Source organism: Mirounga angustirostris, unplaced genomic scaffold (assembly GCF_029215605.1).
Source record: "Mirounga angustirostris isolate CCGP_5_RB_7025 unplaced genomic scaffold, mMirAng1.0.hap1 SCAF_14, whole genome shotgun sequence".
NCBI classification, from domain to species: Eukaryota; Metazoa; Chordata; class Mammalia; order Carnivora; family Phocidae; genus Mirounga; species Mirounga angustirostris.
The window spans coordinates 8,830,181-8,855,469 of NW_026991722.1; the positions used below are offsets into that span (position 1 = coordinate 8,830,181).

At 36.0% G+C, this 25,289-nt stretch overlaps 1 protein-coding gene across 4 annotated transcripts in view; it reads left to right on the forward strand.

Moving 5' to 3' along the window:
- The window catches only part of TMX3 (thioredoxin related transmembrane protein 3), a 59,437-nt gene that overhangs the window by 18,316 nt on the left and 15,832 nt on the right, over positions 1-25,289 (forward strand). For 2 of the 4 annotated variants that reach the window (XM_045886573.2, XM_045886574.3), the window contains 10 exons: positions 1,196-1,295; positions 1,931-2,008; positions 6,556-6,622; positions 10,146-10,244; positions 12,627-12,684; positions 12,873-12,926; positions 13,755-13,811; positions 17,928-18,057; positions 19,872-19,940; positions 21,514-24,842. In XM_045886573.2, coding sequence (XP_045742529.1) covers positions 1,196-1,295; positions 1,931-2,008; positions 6,556-6,622; positions 10,146-10,244; positions 12,627-12,684; positions 12,873-12,926; positions 13,755-13,811; positions 17,928-18,057; positions 19,872-19,940; positions 21,514-21,771 — 970 coding nt within the window. In that variant the 3' untranslated portion in view covers positions 21,772-24,842. Of the gene's footprint in view, positions 1-1,195; positions 1,296-1,930; positions 2,009-6,555; positions 6,623-10,145; positions 10,245-12,626; positions 12,685-12,872; positions 12,927-13,754; positions 13,812-15,832; positions 15,902-17,927; positions 18,058-19,871; positions 19,941-21,513; positions 24,843-25,289 lie in introns of those variants that run through there. The other 2 variants (XR_006792908.3, XM_054510269.2) reach the window with 2 other exon arrangements.

The following is a 25,289-nucleotide window of genomic DNA, read 5'->3' on the forward strand; positions in this document are numbered from 1 at the left end:
CAGTGGATTTGTTGAGTGGCATGGCACTGTATGGCTTGAATTATTTGAGAAAAGGCAGAATTAGGAATGATCTTTATTCAAGTTGCAAAGCTTATTAATACAATTTTTACGTATTTTCTCATCAATTGCGTATTTCATTTTCTTTATTTGCCTTCTGAATAAATTGTGAGTTAAGTTTATATTATATGAGGGGATTGCTAGTGGGATGTACTTCATTCCCTGTGATTAGATGGTCTTCATGTTTTGGCAATTTTTTAGAGTTTTACTTTAAGCTTAAGATGGACTTCTCCTGATGTAACTAAAGGTGACTCTGTTGCAAATGAAATTTCATGACTCAGTTCTGGGGTTGCATCACTTAGTGGTTAATTACTGAAATATGAAAATAGAGGCTAGAGTGGAGTGATTCAATGCATCTAAGGAATTGTGCCTTTTGAAAATATGTTTGCCTTTGCAAACTCTGTATTTATTCTTTTTGCAAATTTAGTGGATTAAAAATCTGATAGTATAAACCATGTCTCTTTTTTAGCTTTTAGTAATATTTTGCAAGTAATATGTTTTGTAATAACCTTTGATGTAATTTATTTCTCAGTGTATTTGGCTTTGAAATATGCTTGCATAGTAAAAGTCTTTGTAGAGTTCTGTTTTCTTTTTATGAGGTTCTTAGGTACTATTATGACTACCGCTTTCCATTGTATTTTTTCTGAAAAGAATAACATACTTATGAAACATTTAGATTTTAACCTCTATAGGGTATTTTAAAGCTAGCATTTAAATGGACATAAATCTTAGCATAGTATTATAATTTCCTGGGATAGGATTTTCACAGTGTGTTGGTGTGAATGATCTTAGGAAGGGAAAAAATAATTCTCATGTGGATCCTTTTGTTTATAGCTGAGGACTAACTGGATTATAGTTCTGTTCTTGCCTATCAAAATACTGGCTAAGATGGTACTCTCTAAAGGGATGTATTTTAAACTTATTTTTTAAATTGATAGATTAAATTGTGGGTACTTTGTTTTCATTATGTGAGTACAATAGTGGTCATGGGCTAAAGTTTTATTAGATTTATATAGATTGGGTGATTACTTAAAATGCAGTTAATACAACATTAAAACTTTGTAACTTTAGACATAAATTATGTACTGTCTTTAGTTCCAATGCAAGTTTGTTTTATGTTTGTTTTGTTTTCAAACAGGGCTCTAATTCGGCCACTTCCAAGTCAGCAAATGTTTGAACATATGCAAAAGAGACATCGTGTATTTTTTGTTTACATAGGTGGAGAGTCGCCTTTGAAGGTATCAAATGATTTTATTTTTTAAATTCACAAATACAAATGTATTGTAATTTAATTTTCAGGATAGCCAAAACTTTGACCCAAAACTCAAAATTATTTCACTCTTACTGGAAATATTTTAGTTCAATCTAAGTATTTTTCTAATGAAAACACTTTCTTATATGCCCTCTATTGTGTTTGCCTTCATGAAACAGAAATGAATAAAAAGATGTTGCTTGCCCTGGTTATTCAAATTTTGTGTTACTTTTTAGCATTTTTGTCTCTTTGAGACTACAGAGTGCAGTTTGAATGTAAACTTTTTGAAGATGTGTGTGTGTGTGCGTGTGCACGTTTATATGTGTGCATATATGCACAGATATCTCCTGTAATTATTAAATTAATAAATATGAATCAAGCTTATACTATACTTTATTTAGAGGAGTATGAAAGCATTGGGTTATGGTGGTCTTTTTGCTTTAGAAACAATGCATTTCACTTGCTGCTTATGTTCCATCATCTTCTCACATAAAAACACTGACGGCTTCAGACTGGGATGATACTGCTGGGGATGATGCTGCCTGCTCTGAATGTGTAATGAGGGATGAATTCTGATCTTAAGATTTAAAAGTCACCTCTTTCCTATTTGTATCTTCACAGGAGAAATACATAGATGCTGCTTCAGAATTAATTGTATATACATACTTCTTTTCTGCCTCAGAAGAAGTGGTTCCTGAGGTAATGCTTAAAAATGGATTTTAATGACTTAATTTCATTTTTTAAATTACTTGATTTTATTTATCAGATTTATTTACTTTCATATGTGTAGAAACAGTAAACATGTTAACTCTTTACTGCTGATACTAGATTGTTAATAAGCAAATACCACTGGATTCATAGCATTTAGAGACTGTTTATTATGTTGATGCTTTTTTTCTCTTCAAAGTGATAGCAGTAGTAAGAAGTGATAGCTCAAACTGCTAAATTGGTTTATAAGTAATGGAGTGATTAACATATTTATATATATTGATTCACAGCTGCTTCTTACCTGATCATTTGCCGTGCACTGTATTAAGGCCTGGATAGTTGATGACAAGCAAGATCATCAGGGTTGTGAGAGGGTGGAGCCCACATTCTCATGGGTAGAGAAAGTGTACTAAATTTTAGTGTTGCAGGTAACATCTTTTGGGTCCTCAGCCTGAGATGGTCATCTTCAGTAAACAAATATGTAAACAGGATATAACTACTATGAAAAAAGTAAAAGAGCATTGTGATAGTAGGGACATAAGGGTGGGATGGCTGCTCTGGATTGGTGATTAAGAAATGTCTGAGAAGAAAATATTTGAACTGGGACATACATGATGTGAAGGAGCCATGCAAGATCTATGTCCAGAATAAACTAGAAACAGGGAACAGATCATTACAAATGCCCAAGATAAGAACACTGCTGGCATATTTGAGAAATAGGTAGTAGGCCAGTGTGACTATAATACAGTGAGAAAGGAGATAGATAAGAGGTAGGCAGAGACCAGTGGAGGCCTTGCAGGTCATGGCCATGCATGTGATGGGTTGGAAGTTAGTGAAGGACTTGGTCTCGTGTTCAGAGACCAGAGAACAGAATGAATTGGATAGGGATGAGAATAGATCCAGAGAGATCAGTTGAACTTTTGAAGTAACCTGGAGAGTTTAAGCTTGAGGGTTTGTAAAAGGATGGGGGAGAAGTGAAAGCATTGTTGTTTTTTAGAGATGGAATTATTTGAGCTCACTGACCTGGAAGAGAAGGGAAGAATCAAGGATGACTCTTAGGTGTTTGGTTTTAACAGCTGGGTAGGTGGTAGTGTTATCTATGAGTGTGGGAATATTGCAGAAGAAATTAGTTTGGGAATGGGGGACTGATCAAGAGCTTTGAATTGTTCATTTTAACTTGGTTCAACATATTAGTTAGACATCAAGTATAAGCATCGGATTCACAGGTGGATATAGGGGTCTGGCTTTAAGGGCTGTATAAAAACTTCTTAGACATGGGATGCAATTTTTTTTTTTTAATCTTATTTATTTATTTGACAGAGACATAGCGAGAGAGGGAACACAAGCAGGGGGAGTGGGAGAGGAAGAAGCAAACTCCCCACTGAGCAGGGAGCCTGATGCAGGGCTCGATCCCAGGACCCTGGGATCATGACCTGAGCCGAAGGCAGATGCTTAACGACTGAGCCACCCAGGCGCCCTGGGATGCAAATTTTTAAGGAAATAAGTGTGTCCAGGGCCTAAAGACTGCAAAGGAAAATAAGAAGAAAATAGCCAGGGAGGGTGCAGGAAAACAAGAAGGGTGAAAAGCCAAGATAAATATTTTAAAAAGAGGGTCTGTTGTGCAAGATACTTGCAAAGTGATCAAGATGAGTTGAGGAGAGTAACTGTGACACTTGTACACGTGGAGGTTGGTGGTGGTTTTACGGGAAGGACGGTGCCTCATCGGTGTCATCTGAGAGAATGTAGAAAAGAAATTGGAGGTTGCAGGCATAGACTTCTCTTTAGAAAAGTCTTCCTAAGAAGGGGACCTGAGGGCGTCTGGGTGGCTCAGTCGGTTAAGCGACTGCCTTCGGCTCGGGTCACGATCCTGGAGTCCCAGGATCAAGTCCCGCATCGGGCTCCCTGCTCGGCGGAGAGTCTGCGTCTCCCTCTGACCCTCCCCCCTCTCATGCTCTCTGTCTCTCATTCTCTCTTTCGCAAATAAATAAAATCTTAAAAAAAAAAAAAGAAGGAGACCTGAGAAATTGGGCAATAGCTGACAGGAAACATGAAATAAGTCAAGGGAAGCTTTTTCTTTTTAATCAGTGTAAGTTACAAAAAATCGAAAACCGTTTTTTTTTTCACAAAGGTATGTCATATTACACATTTGATTAATTTTTGTTTAATATCTTTTTAACATTTAAATATTTTTAAGAAGATTGTAGACTTGCATAGAGTGTGTGTCTAGTGCTTCTTGCAATATGTATATAAATGTTTATCTTATAAATGTAATATATTCTGAAATGATTTTCAATTCCTTGGGAGAACCTCAGACAAATCTGGTCAGCTTAAACTTGTTTTTAGGTTTACTTAGTTTTGTCTCAGGAGCTCTTTTGCATATTTTATGTGTATGCATTTACTTTTGATGGGGAGGAGATGATAGGGTGGAAGAAGAGCCGTATGTGCCATTAGATTCTCACATAGATGCTCAGGAAGTTACGAACCTCTATTCTGGAAAGTCTTAAGATATCTCAGTGTGATGTAAAGGCCTAGAATGGATGGAATCTAGTTCTAGGCCCAGGCCTGGAACTCTTAACCCATTCTCCTCTCCAAAGCCCAGTGGACCACATTTTAGTATTAGAGATGAGAATGTACATCGTACCCTCACCTGTGAAGCTTTCCAAGCAATTTACTTGGAGTGCACCAGAGGGCATGCTGCGTTCTGGGCCCTGACACCATCTGGCACCACCCCAGTCCTTGTGTAGTGACAGATGTTTTAGATCAAAATTCTAGCGCCTAGAACATCTATGTGGGTGGGCACAAACAGTATCTGCTATGAGGGCATTCTTTTGGTTATTATGTATTGTTTCTATTATTATTGGCCTCTCAACTAGTTTCCTCAAACATTCCTTAATTATTCCTGCAAATATCAATATCTGTCATCTCTTTTTTTTCTGTGTTTGGTTGCAGAAGTCTGCTAGGGGAATCAGTGTTCTTTCAGAGTAATAGGATTTTTACTCCCATAGAGAATTCTCAAATAAGGACAAAGCCCATGATTTTATATTTCCCCCCATATTTTGAATTTTAATGTTTGGTTATGCAAAGTTTCCTTAGTTTTACAGCTCGTATTTATGGAAACCCTAGTAAGTATATTAAAGGGATATAAAGATGAATCAAGGCAATTTCTGACTTCACGATACTTAAAGGTGAATGGAGAAAAATGGCCTGTAGACAAATAACTGTAATATAAGATAACGAGTTTCAGGGAATGCAAGGGAAGAGGAGGAGGGATTCAGAATATGTGGAGATCAATGGCTGCAAGTTACATCTATATACTAATGTTATAGTATGGTCAACTCAGGGGTATCCTTAAAAGAGAGAGGTGCTGGATGCTATAAAATACTCGCGGAGCACCTTTGTGGATGCGTTGCCAAGAGCAGGTGAGTAGAGGCGTACTTGATGATAGAGCCTCACCAGAGAGCTTTACCACTGCCCTTCAAATAGTTACTTTCATGGTGCTGTACCATTTTTTTCTTTTCTTTTTTTTTTAAAGATTTTATTTATTTATTTGAGAGAGCGAGAATGAGAAAGAGTACATGAGAGGGGGGAGGGTCAGAGGGAGAAGCAGGCTCCTCGCCGAGCAGGGAGCCCGATGTGGGACTCGATCCCGGGACTCCAGGATCATGACCCGAGCCGAAGGCAGTCGCTTAACCAACTGAGCCACCCAGGCGCCCGGTGCTGTACCATTTTTTAGTAGTTGTGTAAGAGATCATTCTATATTACCTGAGGTATGCCTTACCCCTTCTCTGTATTTCCAGGGCAGCCGTCTCTATTTTTATTTTATTGTTACAGTTATTTTTATTTTATTAGTTATCTAATGATTATTGTTACTTTTCAGTATTAACCACAGCACGTAATAATTCTTTGTGGCTAACCCATGGGGATACTGATTATTATAATTTTAGTATTTTGAAATAATTATAGCACAGGTATAAGAAGCAGGTACCATCTGAAATAATTTCTTATTAGTTGCCATTATAAGTTCCCATTTATAAAACCAATTTACATTTTAAACCTACTCTCACATATGTTAGTGGATCTAACTTTGCTAACTCTGCAGTGAGGTGGAGACTCAGTGTCCCTGATTTACAGAGGAGGAAGCCAACTCCCGGACAGCAACGGACTCCCGTGTCCCATAGCCAGGAACGGTGGGGAAGGACTTGAACCTGCCAGTGCTGATTGTTACCTTAGCCACTGCTCTTTAACCTCAGACTGTGTCTCGTCCTGTACTTCCTGGGATGTCTTCGGTCTCGATTATCAACTCTAAGAATAATCTACGGTTTTCTCAGTAGCAAACACGGGCACTGTGCCAGGGGATGTTTTTAAAGAGATAAACCTGTCCTTGGATGACCTTGGGATTGACCTTGGGATCTTTTTAACTGTAACAGTTTTGTTATTGTTGTGGTTTTTTTCTGGTATCTTTCAATACTTTTGAAATCATAGCTACCAATTAAAATTGTTTTAATGATAAAAGTTATTTACACATCTCATTTTTGCAGTATGTGACACTGAAGGAGATGCCTGCTGTGCTTGTTTTCAAAGATGAAACTTACTTTGTTTATGATGGTAAGTTCCAATGTTTTAACTCATATAAAACATGTTAAAATTAAAATGCTGTGGCTATTATAGGACTTTGGTGTTGATGAAAGATTTGGTAGGTGCAACTACTTCTTACATTTCCCATTAGTTGAATGACTGACAGATTTTTCTTACCCTTCAACTTGAGTTTTTCCATCTAGTCTGCTTTCTGGGTTCTGCCTACAATGATTTTGGGGGGGGGTGGGGTCAGGTCATTGGCCTTTTGAGACATGAACTCGATACATTTCTGTACATTATTTTAAAACATTCAAAATTATTCATATAAAAAAAAGGATCTAACATTTCAGACTCACAAAAAGGTGAAGAAATAAAACTCCTTCAGTAGTGGTAAAGCCCCTGGAAGATGTATTCTTCCCTGGCTCCATCTCTCCCTCCCTGATAGAAGTAACCACTCACCTGTTATTCAGCATTTCTTCGTTGAAGTAAATACTTGGTCTATTTTTTTAAATACTTTTGTTATACAAACATACATCATAATAAAGACAATGCTAGAATGGTAAAATCCTGTGTACACACCCATCACCCAGGTTAGACAGTTAACCAAGGTCTTAACACATTTGCTTCAACAATTTTTTTCTTCGTTGAAGTATTTTAAAGCAAATCCCAGAGGTTTTTCATCACTGCGTGCTTCATTATGCATCTCTTTAAAAATGTCCTTTTTTTTAATAGAATAACTATATGCTGTTACAACACTTAATAAAATTCACAATAATTCCTTGGTGTTATCAGATACCTACTCCCACCGTTCCCAGACTGTGCAATGAGGTACCTCAGGCCAGTGCAGCAAAGTCACAGGGGCTCCAGGAGAAATTTTAGATTTTGAGAGAAACAGTGAAACTCAGCATCTTTCGGATATCACGCAGCCACTCAAAAGCAAAGTGAATGCAAAGTCATGCCTAATAGCATTCTTTGTAACTTTCTAAATTACAGTTTAATAAAGTAGAAGCTTCAGTTTATTTCCACTAACTACATTTGAAATACTCAGTGCCCTTGTGTGGCTTTTTATTACCATGTTGGAGAATGCAGATATGGAACATTGTATTCATTGCAGAAATATTCTAGAATGTTCTTATTTTATAACAGAAAAGAAACTAGGACTACTTGAGAGCTGTAAGCTTTGGTTTGCTTAAATAATTCAAATGAATAGAATATCTAATAAAAGGAATATTCTGATTTTTTTTAGTAAAATGAACATTTTAATTATTTTTTTTCCGGTTTTTATTTCTTTTTCTTTTTTTTTATTTTATTATGTTATGAATCAAAGTCAACACCCAAAGAACATTTTAATTATCTTAACAATCATGAATACGAAGCATTTCTAAAGTCTCCTGTCTTCATTATTTTTAAATAAATTGAGGACTGAATTTACTTTTTGTAAAGTATAACAGTATAACAACTACCATTTGTTCTATTTTATGCAACAGGTACTAATTATGTACTTCACTTGATATTTTCATTTTATCCTCGTCATAATCTGTGAGGGTAGATAGTAAGGCAGATAAATTACTATCCTGAGATTATGAAAAAGATAACTAAGAGTATTAGATAAGCAAATAGATGTATAATTAAATCACAAGCTCATTGATTTGCTCATTCATTTGCTCACTGGATACTTATTGTCTGTATTAGATACTGGGCTTGAAAAGGAAGTTAAGAGGAACTTGCATATATGAAAATATGAGAAGGAAAATAATGCATATCTGCACCAATTCTATTCATTTGCTCTTTGATTATTGTACTCCTTGTATGATAAGCACTTAACTTATATTGTCTTATTTGATCATTACAGCAGTGCTTTTGAGATCAGTATTCTTATTGTTTTACAAATGAAGAAATAGGATTAAAGAGGATTTTTCCCCCAAGTTAAAATAGTTAATAGTATAATCAGGCGTCAGCCTTCATATCTCTTGTTCTAGTTCTAGTATGAGTTTGTTAATACTTCAGGGAGCCACTTTATTTTTGGAATAAGCCTGATCATAATCTGTTTGGATGTAAATCTGTTCTATAATCATGGCTAAGAAAGTGCCCCTTCTCTTCTCTCCATGTTTCAAATGTGGCCTCCCATGAGTGACCAGGAGGAATAGGATAAGTACCTTTCGCTGTTGGAGAGGTCATCATTTTCTAACGTGCAGTAGTTAGTATTTAGGACCTGCCTGAAGCCTTCAGATAACACAGAGAGTTTACCTTGAATGCCTAGTCTAATATTTAAATGTTGTCAATAAGTTTAGAAGCTTTGGGATAGGGGCTCAGGAGGATGGTTTATTTTCTAATGAGTTTCAGGTGTATCACTTTGTATAATCTTAAAACATTTGCTTTTAACCTGGAGTGGAGTGGAGATTGTGGCCCCAGTACTCAACTCCTAGTTTTATGTTTATTTTTCTAATGTGTAAGTCCAAATCCATAAATACTTTCAGATTTGCATTGTCACTTATTTTATAGGTTTGATAACTTGAAAATGTTTTGTTTAGCAATGCAAGTGACAGACAAAGCACATCTTTCAAGAAATTAAAATCCAGTCTTCAGCCAAACATTTTGGTAGGCTTTTACATCAGCTTCTTTTCGTGCAGTTATAATAATTCACAGTTCCTTCAGAATTGTATTTCTAATTGGGACATAATATTTCTCTTGATATTACAAATGTTTTCTGTCTGCTTAGCAGGGGAATTATTTGATGTTGGAAAAAAGGTTAAAATACTACGGCTTTCTATGTGTGTTGTGTTTTACATACAAGAAAGGGTTGTAAAAAGAGGTAGAAATGTCATAAAATAGAAAGCAGGAAAGAAAATATAATAAAAAGTTATTCATACTGCCATCATTCAAGGATAACTATCAACCCAGGATAACCATTTAGTAGGAGTGTATGTCTTCATTTAATCATTCTGTCAGTTTTTCTTCATACTTTCTGTTTTACAAAGTTACAGTCATACTGTGATAATGTTTTGCAACCTGCTTTTACCACTTAATTATTAATTTTTTAAAAACCTATAAATGGGGGTGCCTGGGTGGCTCAGTCATTAAGCGTCTGCCTTCGGCTCAGGTCATGTTCCCGAGGTCCTGGGATCGAGCCCCGCATTGGGCTCCCTGCTCGGCGGGAGGCCTGCTTCTCCCTCTCCCACTCCCCTCTGCTGTGTTCCCTCTCTCACTGTGTCTCTCGCTGTCAAATAAATAAATCAAATCTTTAAAAAAAAAAAAAAAAAAAACTATAAATGGTCTTTCTCAATATGTACCATAATTATTTAAATTATTTCCTGTTTAGGGTATTTCACTTATTTCCTTTATTTTTATTTATTTATCTTTTGCTTGCTTTGTCCACTAATGCTTTTGTATGTCTCATTGTTTGCTTAGAATAGATTCCTAAAAATTAAATTTATGAATTTAAGATTATGATTCTAGGTCAAGGCATTTCATACGTGTATAGCTAGATTAGAACATTATAAACATTTTAAAGTTTTATTTACATATAACTTATTAGCTTTGTTTTATTTTTAAGAGTATGAGGATGGTGATCTGTCATCTTGGATCAACAGGGAGAGGTTTCAGAACTACCTTACTATGGATGGCTTCCTCTTGTATGAACTTGGAGACACCGGTAACAAGCATATATACAACCTCCATCACTCTGCAGAATTTTCCTTAATTGATTTCTTAAATGTGATTCTGTAGGAAATGAATTTTAAGCTCTCTTTCATAATTTCCTTCCTTTTTAAGACTTGGATGCCAGTTCTTCTTCATGAGAATATAGGTCAATATTAACAAAGAACAAACATTTGTATGGGGAACAAAGATGAGTTAGAAAAGGTTTACTAGTTAGAACTGATAGCAACAGGAAAAGCAGAGCCTGGATAATAAGGAAATGAGAAAAAATAACCAGGAAGCTATATTAGGAGCTGATTTTGTAGTAGGAGTTGGAATACAACTCATCACCACCTTTGAGGCCTGCTTTTTTTAGTTGTGAGGAAAATATGGACAACATACTGGCATGGTTTCTTAAAGTCACAAGATTGAAAATGACAAGCAAAGTAAATATATTTACAGATGCATAAATGAAAGCTATAAGAAGCTGATTGGAGGGTCTCAGGTAGATGTAAACTACCAAAACTATACGAAGCTAACCATGTAAGTTTTAGGAGGAAGTGTTTTGTAAATTTATAATGAATTACAAATGAGAAATAAATCATGGATATTATTGCCATATTTGTTTTCATTCACAACTTCATGATAAGTGGAAGGGAAATACAGTTTTAGATTTAAAAAAACGGGAAAATTTTACTCAAGGTTTGGTTTTTTTTTTTTAATATATGAGTAGTAGTGTGCATAGATTTTCCTCTTCATGATTTCCTGCTTTTGAATCTGATTAATAATACGAATTAGAAATGTTCTAATAGGTTCTCATGTTATTTTCAAACTCTTAGGATATTTGTTCTGGCTCCAGAGCCTGCTTATTCATGTTCTGTGTCTGGTGACATTTCTGTCTTTGTTTATCCTTACAGAGGGAGGCGTGTGTTAGCTCAGTACTGGAAGTTGATGTGGATACTGTCAAAGATTGTGGGTTTACTTTTGGATTTTTTCAGACTCGTGTGAAGGGAAAAGGGAACAATGTAGGAATATAGTAGCTTTGCTTTCAGTTCAGTAATCATAGGAGATAGCATGACCTTGAGGTAATTAAAATAGGCAGCTCTGGCTCTACTCAAATAGTTTCTTCTCCCAGATTAATTTGGAAAGAAGTTGACTATGGACAGTTCATTTTTTTGTATCCAACATAATTGCCCTTGTTCGCTTTGCGTCTGTGGCTCTGTTCCTGCCCATTGTCCCACCTGGCGACTCACCACACAAGTACAGAGATCCTGGCTCTCCGTGGTTTCAGACACTTCTTGTCTTTCTCGGAAGTCCTGGTGACGGCGGGTCCCTGCGTCTTCTGACCCCGCCTCAATCTCTGTCTCCTCTCACTCTGGTCTTTCCTCACTCTCCCTTCTCCAGCCACACTGACTTCTCGGTTTCTTAGAAAGACTGTGCACCTGGCATCAATGCACCTTTATAGCTGGAAGTGGATAGTTAATTTGTGTTCATCCATTAGACTCAGACCAAATATTGCTTCCTAAGAAAATCTTTTACTGATCCCCTCAAACTACTTAATTTACTCTGTAGGACTCTTTTATCCCTGTTTCCTTTCCTTCAGAGCTCTTCTCCTTGTTAACCGTACATTTTTTCTTTGTTGTAAATGATCTTTTTGTGTTTCTGTTGTTTTCCCTACTAGACTGTGCTTTCCACGAGTTCAGGGCTGTCTGTGTGTGTTCATCACTCTCCAGGTCCGTCCCACAGCTAGTAAGTGGTGGTGCTTCACAGGTGTTTCCCCGGCCTAGAACAGAATACACACACTGAACTGCAGCATCTGGTCTTCTGATTCCAATACCAGTTCTCTGGATATTATGTCATGCTGTCTGCTAGAGGATGTTAGAGACGAATGTGATTTATGTTGTGTGTAGGGTTAAGTAAATTTGAGTCAGTTTTGTTTTGTGTATTATTACTGGCAAGTAGTGATGTGACCCATGGTACTGAAGGGAATAGCATGTAAAAATCCTTCTCTTGTTATATGTCATTCTTTTAGAGCTACAGTAATTAATAATAAATTTGTTTTATCATTAATGATAAATAATAAATAAATTTATTTTATTTCTTAATGTCAGATTTTGACAAAGTATTCATTTTAGTCAGTTTGTGGGTACTGAAAACAGTACAATTTGAGTATATAAATTGTTAAATATTTACTGTTATTTACATTTGGGGGATGGGAGGTAGGATTAGTCACTTCCAGTTGACTAATTCATTGATTCATTCTGCTGTGCATAACATGTAGCATAACGAATTAAATTCTAGAAACTACTTACTAATTCCCAATTCACAGCTACAATAATAATTGAGAAGTTTGTATAATGAGGGCTATTGAATTTAGATATGTCATTCTTAATTTCAGGAAAGCTTGTGGCTATTGCAGTTATTGATGAGAAAAATACATCAATTGAACATACCAGGTATAGTGTCTTGAAATAGTTTTAAGCTTCACATACCATCTAATTCAGACTTTACGTGGCCTCAGATAAACTTGATGTAGTATTCTTATTTTTCCCACTGTATTAGATAAGGCAGCAGATATTATAATTGAAAAATGATAATATATTTTTGAAGTGAAGAGATGAAATATTTATGTATTCTTTCACAGATTAAAGTCAATTATTCAGGAAGTTGCTAGAGATTACAGAGACCAGTTCCACAGGTAGGTGGTTGCATTCAGGAACATTCATTTATCTTTGTTTAATTATATTTTGTAATTTAGTAAAGCAAAAGTGGTACTATTTTATTCTTTCAAAGGTGAATCAAGATACTGAAATGAATTATAGTATGTTGCATTTCAGTATGAATTGTTTGGACTTGCTAATACAAGTAAAAAAAAACCTTTATAACTTGTATCCTAATTGCTTCTTGATGGTATTTGGGATACATTTGTTGTAAGGAAATATGAACAAGTACTGATACATTTGAGATAAAGTTAAATGAGCAATCACAACTTAGATATAGACAGATGATGATTATAACAGGAATTCAGAGAATAACTGGGTATAAAAAATAAGTGTTCTTGTTGCTTTGTGCCAAATCATTCTGTTTGTTGCTGCCATAAGAGACAGTCTGTAAATGTGGTATATTTTTTAATTATTCCCTTTTTATTCTGAGTCTTCTAATGATTTATCGGTGATATATATTTATATTTCTTCTGTTACATAGTATGAGCATGTTATTAGTCCTTTTGTAAACAAAGTGGGTCATTTTTCTTAAGCGTGTTTTAATTAGAAATGCTTATATTGCTCTGCATTTTAAATAGAGAGCGGAAATATCTTAGAATTTATTTAATTCTACTCTGTATTTTATCTCAGAAGCCAGTAGAATTCATACTCTTTTCTACATTTATCTTATGTGATTTGTATGTTAAATGTTTACACTGTTTACATGCTTACCAAGCCCTGAAGTTCAGTTCTTGGTACATATTTACCTTGTTTCGTCTCTAATACTGCTCTCTTTTTTCCTTTTGGTTATTGTTGTTGGGTAGGGATATTCAGTTTGGCCATATGGATGGAAATGACTATATAAATACCTTGCTGATGGAGTAAGTAAAGTTTTAAATGATTAAATGATTTTGCTATCAATTCTGTCAATTTTTAAATTTCTGTTTCTGAGACACTTTTAAAAGCATTACCAGCTGGGAAGAAAGTGAACTTTTCATCTATGCTGACGCAGATATTCTCCCATCAAATATCTTACTTTAGTTTTTAAATATAAATTTGAAACTCACTGAACTTTAATATTGCTCCATATTAAAAAAAAATTCCATGTTAAAAATTTAACTCTGAATTCCATGTATTTTGGAAAGAAGACAGCATTCAAAATTTAAAAATTTTATAGTTTCTGTTTAACACACACTTTACCTAAAGTTCAGTTTCAATGAGTAAATGTAATTTAGGAAATTTTTACATCGAAGAATTAGCTGCTATACTAGAAGAATTTATTTTAACACAGTAAAAATAACTTTATAGGGAAAGTATACAATTTTAAAATAATTCTATCAGTTATGTTTATGACATAAAAATCTGATTTGCCACTTCAAAAAGTTATTAGAAAACATTTATCACACTTACAGTAAATTAATTTCAAGTAAGAGCCTACTCTATGCAGCAGACATTTAGTATTTCCTGTATGCCACACACTGTGTTTGGTCCTGTTGATACAGAAAATAAGTAGAGTCCCTGTCTTCAAATGCTTAGAGTCTGCTGGTAAGACAGCATAGTCCTTGCAGAACTGTATGAAAAGGTCTTCACAGTAGAGAGTTCTGGAAACATGCCTGCTCCCACCTCCCCCGCAGTGCACACAAAGCTGGAAGGGATCGGAATATGCTTACCAGAGGAGGCAGTAATGCAGAGAGGTTACCTCGAAGAAGAATGCAGAGGCGTTATTTCAGACACACAAGAGGTGGTAGGAAGATGGGGCTTTGAGAGTGTGGAGCTTAGAAACAGCCCCTGACGTGAAGATGGGGGAGCTCGCCAGCGACAAGGGACCTTGTCCGACAGCGTTGAGGTCCCAGTTCACGTTACCGTGACGTTGTGTTTCGCATTCTCCAGCTTTGCTTAGTAGCGGAGTTGGAGCCGTTGCCTTCACTCGTGTTTCGGCGTATTATTCCATTTTCCAAGTAAGAACACGGGAAATAAAAATGAAGCTTACAACCCAAAACAACATTCATAATTTTCAGGTGAAAGCTTAAAATTATAAAGTAGTGTTACCTTTATTCATTTTTACTTATTATCCCTCTTATTCCAATAAGAATGTGAGAGTTTTTGCCAGTGATAAAAAGTACCAGATTATAACGAAGAAATCAAGACAAAGGAAAATAAAATAAAGGATCTATATTATCTTAGGTATTTATCATTTATAGGTAATTATTAAAGGTACTTGAAAATTTGGGCCCTGATTTTTTAATACTCGAAACAAAGTAGAAAAACATTATTTACACATTTCCCGTAGCCTGTAAAATAACTGTTGGTTATAAGGAGTATGGCAGACCTTGTAGAAACCTAAGAGAAATTGTTATGCTATAGAATCTCACAAAGGGGGACACTCTGTAATAGAAATATGTTTTTAGTAAGATTTTTATAGTATATATATTAGGGGCTTTGATAGAACCATTTCTTATAATGTCCTTCAAGGCAAGCCAATATTCAGTAAAACATTGTAAGAGGCTAAAGCAATTTGGGTCCAATAAACAATTCCTTGATTCAGGGCAATATTCAGAATATGTACAGATGGATGGATGGATATTCCTTCATGAGTATGATTGTTAATGTGAGTTGTGAGATAGCAGAAATTTTGAGCTACAGTTGTGGTCTGAGAACAACAGTAATCTCTACTGCCAACACCTTGTTGTGTTGTTTTGTTTGTTTGTTACTCATATCTTGCTTTTTTTTTTCTTTTTTGAAAGAAGAGAAAGCGTATGATGATGGTTATGTGATGATAATTGAAAGTCCTTATTGAACACTTAATTCTGTGACTGACACTGGACTGAGTGGTCAATCGGTATTTTTTAACTTTTACAGTAACTCAGTAAGGTGTAAGTACTATTATTTCCATTTTATATAGATGAGGAAATTGAAATTTCTTAGAAGAAACTCAAGGAAGTTAAATAATATGCCAAAGGATGTCCAACAAGTAAGTTAAAGAGATCCAGTTCTGAAATCCAGATCTTGCTCACTCCAAAGCTCTTCCATGACATTAATATTGTCAGAGAAATTAGTGGAATTTAATAGGTATTGATGCCTAAGTATTTTTAACTTAGGGCAAATTACATGATGTTATGTAAGATAGTTATACAGCAGCACTGTTTTTTAAATCATCTCAAAATAAATAGCGTACTGTCAGACCCTAAATCTGTTAAATTGTTTTGTTTTGGGTTTTTGTGAATATAGTTAAGAGGGAATAGTATGAAATGATATTTTCCATTCCCATCATTATTCAAATTGATTTATTTCACAACAGATAGTTTCTAGTCCCACTGTGTATTTAACTTTCTTATAATACGTATTTTTATAGGCAGGCCAAGTTCTGATCCATTCTGATTTTTGGTACTTATGCATCATTATAACTAATAACTAAACTGCTATAAATCAAAAAGTTGTCTTTTGTATTTTTTATGAACAGGAGTGAAGCTAAGATTTTTTTTTTAATTGTACAGTCAGCTAACTCTTGCCTAATAACAATACCGGATAATCAACCACCCTGATACCCAGTGACGTCAAGCTGTAATATGTATTCTCTCTCACTTAACCTGGGCTTGGCTGACGTTGACTGGGCAGATAGATGTGGCTCCACACTGCCACGGAGGTTCAGTCTGCACGGTCTTGCGTGTCCTGGCCCTGGAAGGGTATTTCCCTGGGGAGTCGTGTGGCACTCACAGAAACACAGGAAGGCAAGCCTAGCCATGCACGCACATTTCAAGCCTCTGCTTGAGTCACGTCTGTTAACCTTCCCTTTGGCCAAGTCACACAGCTGAGCCCAACATCATGAGTCACATGAGCGTGTTTTGCCTAACTGGGAAAAGGTCATGGCTTGGGGAGAGTAGAGAATTATGAGCAAGAAAGCAATCTACTGGACTCCGTTACTTGTGTGGTGATAATACAGTGGTGTGAATCGCTTCTACTGTAGAGTTTTGTCCTTTTGCATAATATTTTCACATAAACATACCAATAACCATAAACCTGTGTGCAGGTGACATACAGAATTAAGCACCCCCTTCTTTTTATGATTATGCAACAACCTATCCTTGAAAGGAAAAAAAATTATTTCAATTAAATGACACCTATTAGTAACATTTTTTGTCTGAAAACTGATGTCTAGCGAATCAGTGAAGCACTTCCTGAGGATGCGGTGGAATACGTAGTGGGATAGTGGGAGTTCAGAGAATTTGGAATAGTATTTATTGAACACAAGGTACTGTGCTGAATATATAACTTGAGTTTTCTCACATAATTTTCACAACAAAATAGGTACCCTCCCACTACTCACCTTGTATCCATTTACACATGAAAAACGTTACGCTTAAAAAAACAGATTATGGGAAAGCCCCAGGCTTCAACACAAGCAGTGTGCCTCCACAGACCCTGCTCTTTCCTATCTCCTGTCCTCAGTGCCACTTGACTGGACTGGGTTTGTGTGACCAACACTGGTGGGATTTGGGTGGCAAGGGATAAGATTGCCCAGAAATTGGTACTTCATACATAATAATTTTTAGTTTAATCATTAATACTCAGCTGTCTGATATTACATATTAGAATGTTTTCTTTTGTTTTTTTTTTTTTTTTTTAAAGAGAGCAAATGGGAGGGAGGGTGGGAGGAGGGGAGAGGGAATCTCCAGCAATCTCCCCTCTGAGCAAGGTGCCCCTTACAGAGCTCGATCTCATGACCCTGAGATCACAACCTGAGCTGAAATCAAGAATCATACGCTTAACCGACTGAGCCACCCAGGTGCCCCAAAATGTTTTTCATATAATCTTAATTTAGCTATGTCTTAAAGTGATGCACAATTTGAAATTTTCTTCATGTAAGCATAGGGAGGCAAAGCTATTAATACAGCTTCCTCCTTTTGTGATTATAGTTACTTAGATATAAATGAATATCAGAATATTTGTTATTTCTGTGTTTAATGTGTATTTTGATTTCTTTGTTTTTCTGTTTTCAGTGAACTGAAAGTCCCAACTGTGGTTGTACTGAATACTTCAAACCAACAATACTTTTTACTAGATAGACAGATCAAGAATACCGAGGACATGGTACAGTTCATTAATAACATCTTGGATGGCACAGTAGAGGTGAGTCGTTCACTTCCATTTCAAAGGAACAATGGGAGGAGGTCGAGGAGAAACAAGCTTTCTTCTTTTCCTCTGATTCTGAAAGGAAGAGTCATCACCTGGGGTGAGGGGCAGTCCTCCCCACCTTGCTTCTCTCACATCACAGAGCCACATTCTCAGACATAGAAGGTTCTTCTGTGGAAGAGGCTGCTCATGGGTGGGAATGTCTCTTTTAGGGTTATTTGGAAGACATTTTTGGTTGTCACAGTGAGTGGGAGGTGTTGTTGCCATTTGGAGTTGGGCTGTGGGTGCTGAGAGGTCTGCAGTGTGCAGAGCTATCCCAGTAGTGAACCTTCCTGGCCCTTAACCTTTCTGGGTTAAAGAGTCTCATTGGATTAAGTTATTCAGATTGCTTTTTTAAGAAAACCTGTGAATAAGACCACCATTTCTTAAAAGATAAGGAAATGTACTGAGAATCTGAGCTTCAGTGGAGAGTTCCAAATCCAATTATATAAAATATTTCTCAGAAATAATGAATGGAGAAAGAGTGAATACCTACCATTTACATTGACATGGATAGAACTGGAAGGTTTTATGCTCAGTGAAATAAATCAAGCAGAGAAAGACAGTTATCATATGGTTTCACTCATATGTGGAATATAAGAAGTAGTGCAGAGGACCACAGGGGAAGGGAGGGAAAACTGAATGGGAAGAAATCAGAGAGGGAGACAAACCATGAGAGACTCTTGACTCCAGGAATCAAACTGAGAGTTGCAGAAAGGGAGGTGGGTGGGGGGATGGGGTAACTGGGGGATGGGCATTTAGGAGGGCACGTGATGTGGTGAGCACTGGGTGTTATATGCAATTGATGAATCGTTGAACATTACATCAAAAAACCAATGATGTACTATATATTTGCTAATTGGATTTAAATTAAAAGAAATAATGGATAGTCTTAACTTTCCATTTTTTTCTATAAATCTTATTGCAGTGTAATTCAAACTGTGAGTTGCAATCCACATTACAGGGCCATGAAGTTACCTCAGCACATTGTGGCCAGCATGCCTCTTCTTTCAACAGACTAGAATAAATCGAAAAAATATGAGACTTCTTGGCTTTTATGAAGTTAAATTACTATTTTGTGAGAGTTTTGTTTCAGCTTTTACAAACTTTATTTGAAAGTTGGCTCACAGAATAACAAGCATTTCTTTTTTGGAAACAGTCGCTTAGTAGGAATTTCATATTTGTGAAAATAATACTTATTGAAATAAAATTCACCTCTATGAGTGAGAACTCTTCTATGTGTAAGTTAGTGAAACCCAATTCAAACTGTTTGACAACAAAGAGAGCCTCACATAGTTTGGAAATTCAAGCAATGAGCCAGACTCAGGGATGGCCAAATGCAAGGATTTGATAGATTTTCGTCAGGGATTTTTCTCTGCCTTTCTGCACTTTTGGGTGGGGTGTGGCGGGGGGGGGGGCTTCATTCTTAGGGAGATTCTCCCTACACAATAGCAAAGATACCCTGCTGCAACTTTAGTTTAACAGGCTCAGCTGACTTCCGAAATTAGGCAGGCCTGGACTGGTGGGTCAGCCTCATCCAGGCTGTTTGGAGTATGACAGGGAGACTGAATTCTTCACACAGGAAAGCAGACAGAAGGTGAGACAGAAAAAACAGTAAATATGTACTGCATTGCTCTTCCAGGTGCTTTTTGTAATCTCCTGGAGTCAACCCTTGACCTGCAGTTATAGAATTATAGAACAGAAAAGTGAAGTCATGGTACTTAAATAACAATTTAATTGTTTTGTTTTGTTTTTTTCCTGTTAAACTTAAGGCCCAAGGAGGTGATAGCATTTTGCAGAGATTGAAAAGAATAGCATTTGATGCCAAATCTACTATTGTGGTGAGTTTTGACAGTTTGCTTAGTGTCATTGATAATTGAGAATATGTAGGTGTGTAGTTGCTTTATGTCTAATGAAGGTTAAATGATATTTCAAAGGATTAGGTAAAAATGCATCTTTAATTTGAAAGATAAGAACCAGTCCGTATTTACATTGAGAAAATATATTCTTCAGGTGGAAATTAAGTTTCTCTACTCATTTCTATGTGATGGTGAGTTAACTGGAATTCAGAATCTGTTACCTCAGTGACATGACTTGAAAGTGTTTCCAGAGTCTCTTTTCTCCTTCTGCCCTTTTCAGTCACTGGATCTGAATCTGCTTCAGCTCTCGGTCAGCTTGACAGCAGAGGCACTCCGAAATTTGTTTGAGCTTTAAACTTAGTTCTAGTTCTCTTCTTGAGCTCCATACTCCGTAGGTGTTTTCACTAAGGCCAAAAGCAGTCATTAAAGTAGAAATCCTTAAAACCAGCCCTTAGGACACTGTATCAGCTGCTGCTCTAACTTCCACGTGGGTTCTTCACTTCCTGTTACCGTCTCCCTCCATTCTGTATACCGCTACACACGGAATAGGACTAAAATAGTCCGTTTTGATCACTTTCCTTCCCTTTTCCAGTGACACATGGGAGAATACTCTCTCCATTTCAGATGGTCTCATTATTTTTTGAATATTACGGAAGCTTCCCTGGTGCTTCTTGCTAGTGCTCACACTACCTCATTCTTACTCGTGCATAAATTTCTGCCTCAAACACCTTTATTCTGGGAGGCCTTCTTCCGTCCTCTCAGTCCAAAGTGACTTGCTGTCTGTGAATGTGCCTATATAGCTCTCGAGTTACAGTCATGAGCCACAGAGGATAGTAGAGTTGAAAAACCTATGCAGTAAAATTGCTTTTACTTTTCTGAGAACTGAGGAGATTGTGTATAAACTGAGGGAAATTATTAAGTTAATGTGGCTTAATACTAACCAGAAAGTAAAAAAATATTTAAAATGTCATATGAAGAGGAATGTGTATGTACCTTCTTTACGTTAAATGACCAGCCTTCTCACTGAGCGGATTCCTGGAGTCCAGGATACAACTCCGAAGCTGTTGGGCACGTAGTTGCCATTTCCAGAGAGACCTTTGTGGTTAATGTGAGGAAAATAAATGTCTTCAGAAAAGGTTATAAAATATCTGGTGCCTTTTTCTACTGCTGGGAGCTGGTTACACACACACACACACACACACACACACATGTGGTGTCTTTAACATGGTAGCTACTGCAGAAATACTGACACTGATTCATTGGAACTAAGAGCAAGTTGAATGGTAGCAAGAGGAAGAAATTTGCAGTGGTTTTAAAATCGGGGGGCGCCTGGGTGGCTCAGATGGTTGAGCGTCTGCCTTCAGCTCAGGTCATGCTCCCAGGGTTCTGGGATCGAGCCCTGCATCGGGCTCCCTGCTCCGCGGGGAGCCTGCTTCTCCCTCTGCCTCTCTCTCTCTCTCTGTCTCTTATGAATAAATAAATAAAATAAAATTGTTCATGTATTTTATACCAGAAAGCATAGGAGGAGAACTGAATTGTGATTATCTTCCCACAGTCTGTCTTCAAGAGCTCTCCACTTATGGGCTGCTTTCTCTTTGGCCTTCCACTGGGGGTCATCAGTATCATGTGCTATGGCATTTACACAGCTGACACAGATGGGGGTTACATTGAGGAACGGTACGAAGTATCCACAAGTGAAGTTGAAAGCCAGGAACCAACAGAAGAGAGCAAAGAACAGGAGCCAAGGAGTGGAGACGTCCTAGTGCCTACAGTGCAAGGACCCAAAGATGTATTGGAGAAGAAGAAAGATTGAGATTTTGCTAGTGCAGAATATTTGATAGGATTTCAAATTATTAAAGAGTCTATTTATTGAATTTAGACATTTAATCATGATCTTTAAAAAAGAGAATATGTTATTTGTATTTTGCTAATATCAGCTTGCATGGATTAAAGTAGGCCTTCATAAATGGGGAAATGGTTGGAGCAAAGAGATGAAATGTGTCCTAAAAAAAATGAAGACACTCCATCAGAGTTCACCTTATGGATGTTATAGCAGATCAATTCTCTTGCATGTTTCTCTGAGTATTCTGTGACACAATTAAAATTCTTGGGCAGAATATTTAAATTGGTCAATCAGGTAGAAGATACATGCTTGATAAAGAAAAACAATACCTTCACCTCCTACCATTCATTCGTTCTCGTATATTTTAGGTAAGATTTACATGGGCAAAATTAAGTCTTTAAAATTTAGGCACTTTAAGGAGAACTAACAACTTTTTCCATGGATGAAATTAAGATTATGACTTAGAAACAATTTGGTTTTATATAGCATAGCAATTTTATTTTTAGTTACTACTTTTAAAGGAGAGAAAATGTTCCTTTTTAACTTTACACTCAGTTACATTATTGAAAATTTCATATGGGTCTATAGAGTGGTAAAAACAGTCTTATGTTTAATCTTTGCAAAATAAATGGATTTGATTGGAACACTCATTTCAAACCATGCCCTGAGACATGCTTAGCAAGTGCCTCAGTGGTCACTGTAGGAAGGGGCGGGTCTCTGTTTTATATATTGGAATTTCTTCTAAAAATTTCCTTTGAGAAAAAGCTCCTACTGCTTTTTAAAAAGTAATATATATCATATTTTTTATGTTTATGGTATGGCAACGTTATGGTAACTTATGATATGGGTGTATCTGTGTGTATAATATACACACACATGCACAGTATATTTACATATACATATAAAATTTATTGACATGTCTGTTATGTAATTTTATGGGCATGTGTATGTTCATAATGAGTAATGAGTGACATAATCAACCTGTCAACAAAATTTATGATAATCCAGTGATTAAGAGATCTGCCAGTTACCTTCTCCATCCTCTCAGTTCTGACTCCCATTTCAGCCAGTGACCTCTCATCTTCTCTCTCTAATAATATAACATAGGAATTCTATCCTGAGTAATGTATAAAAATTGGCATTGTTTTAAGCAACATTATGGTGTGTTTATTGTAGATTATTTTTGAGCCCTTCATTGTAACTAAGTTTAGGATTTTTATTAGATGACCATTGTGTGGGTGATGATTAGAATGGTTTTTGTTAAACACTGAAAAATTCTTAATCACTTTAAAAATATGCAACTCATGGTCCTGATATTGAAGTTGTTTAGGGCTTTGGTCCTCAAAGCAGCTGTTGGTTACTTCTGGTGCCATGCTGATCACAGCTAAACTGAAGCTTGTATCTAAGTACTAGGAAGTTACTAGCAATTGTTTTATTGTATCCATGTGCTCTTTTAGCATATTGTAATTAAATGCTATTAATTTAACAAGTAGATTCCTCTCCAAAGAGTAATGAGGGGTTCTTTTGGAAGATAAATATTAATGTTCCCAGTGGTCAAGCTTGTTTTGCAGCAGTGAAAAAAAGCTTAGGTGAGTACAATGCCTCACTCGAGTCTAATCTAGTATGGAAGGTAAAACTTAGTCTCCATCAGGGACAGTAGGAAATTACAGAAAATGTCATGGTTTTCTTCTTCATGTTTATCATTATCAGATGTCCTTCATCTGCACATTTTTGGCCTTTCTCAGGCATCACTTATAAATGAAAGAACTCAGTAGAGAAAGATAAAAAAGTAAAAACTCAGTATGTATCAACAAACAAAAGTCCAGCCATCTTTGTATTCTGAGATTTGCTTGTTAATAAATTAATGCCTTAGTTCTTTGTTACCTTTTTCACAGCTCTCTACGTTGCCCCATATCCTATTCATGTTCCAAAGTGTCTATTAGGAAAACAAAATGTGTAGATGGTTTATAAGTGAATAATCTTTCTTTTTGCATTAGAATTTTGTTTTTTATTTATTTCTACTTTAGGATATTATCAGACTCCTCACAAAACAAATTTAAAATTTTTGTTCACTAGTATGCTTTTCCCTTTGATATGGTATCCGCACTTAACTAGGAATGCTATTTTCATTTCAGGAGAAAGTACTCCCAAATAACTTAATTTCTTAATGAATCTAGTAGTAGAATATAGATATCTTAATTCACTGGTGAATCATCTTATGATTACATATTAATGAGAATATCCTCCAGTAAGTTAGAGTTTTGCCTTTTCTTTCAGTTGCAATAAATTCTATTTCTAAATCCTAAAATTCAGAATTCTAGATGGCTTACTGTTGATAAGTCTGATGCTCAGACAATATTTAATTATATTTCGGAGAAAGAAAGTACATATTTTTTTCAAGCTATGCACCCCATTATAGCTTGCAATCCTTTTTGTTTTCTTCATCATACACATTAATATTTCTCTAGCTACTTTATTTGAAACTTGTTTGAAGTGTATTAGACCTAAATTTTTATTTTCTTCCTCACCCCTAGTGCTTCCCCAGTATCTGACTTAGAAATAGCATTAAGAGCCAGATGTCTAGAGGTTGAAGGAACCTATGTGAGTAGTTAAACATCTATATTATTTTTGTTTAGTGGATTTTTGTTGGTTTCTTGTGTTTTGCTTCAGGGGCTTTTCTGGTTTGGGTTTGCTAAAAAGCAATTTACGTATTTTCATCATTGCTTCATGTGATATGGAGGTAGGACAGGGAGAACTACTTAGCTATTCTTATTATGCAGACATTGTTCAAATAAACCAGTGTGGGATATTGAGACTATCATTTAATTGGTGGGATTAGGTTTGCCATTTTATTTTTATAAATATATATTTTTTCTGAATGTGTCTGAGTCCAAGAGTGGGCAAAAAATAATTTTCTACTTTGGACTAAATCTGTAAAGGTTTTTGAAAGTCTGTATTACTAACTTGTTGAATTCATGAAATTTTGCCTTAAGGCACCAATTGTAAACCTTTGATTTTCTAAAATAAATTAATTGAAAACATGTAATTTATTATTTTTACTATTTATATTTTGTTTTCAACACTAATAGTTCCTTGTGCAAGCAAAGAAGACAGCTAAGACTGATCCTCCACGAATTATTTTTCCTTTTATTAAATTGTGAGTTGTCATTATAGAAATATACAATGAGTTTAAACAGACTTGAGAAAGATCAGATTGCTATCTAATCTCCTTATAGAAGAACCTGAGATTCCTAGGTTATATATATTTTGTATTTGTAAAACCTGATTATGTTTAATAAATTTCAGGGTTTAAGAGTTGAAATAATTGGACTTGTGCCATGATCAAAGGCTACATTGTGATCTTGGACATAACACAACCTCCTGTCCTTTTCATTGTCAGTAAAATGGGAATCCAAAGCCTCAAGACATTCTTTTATAAAATAGCATCAAATGGGGGGCGCCTGAGTGGCCCAGTCGTTAAGTGTCTG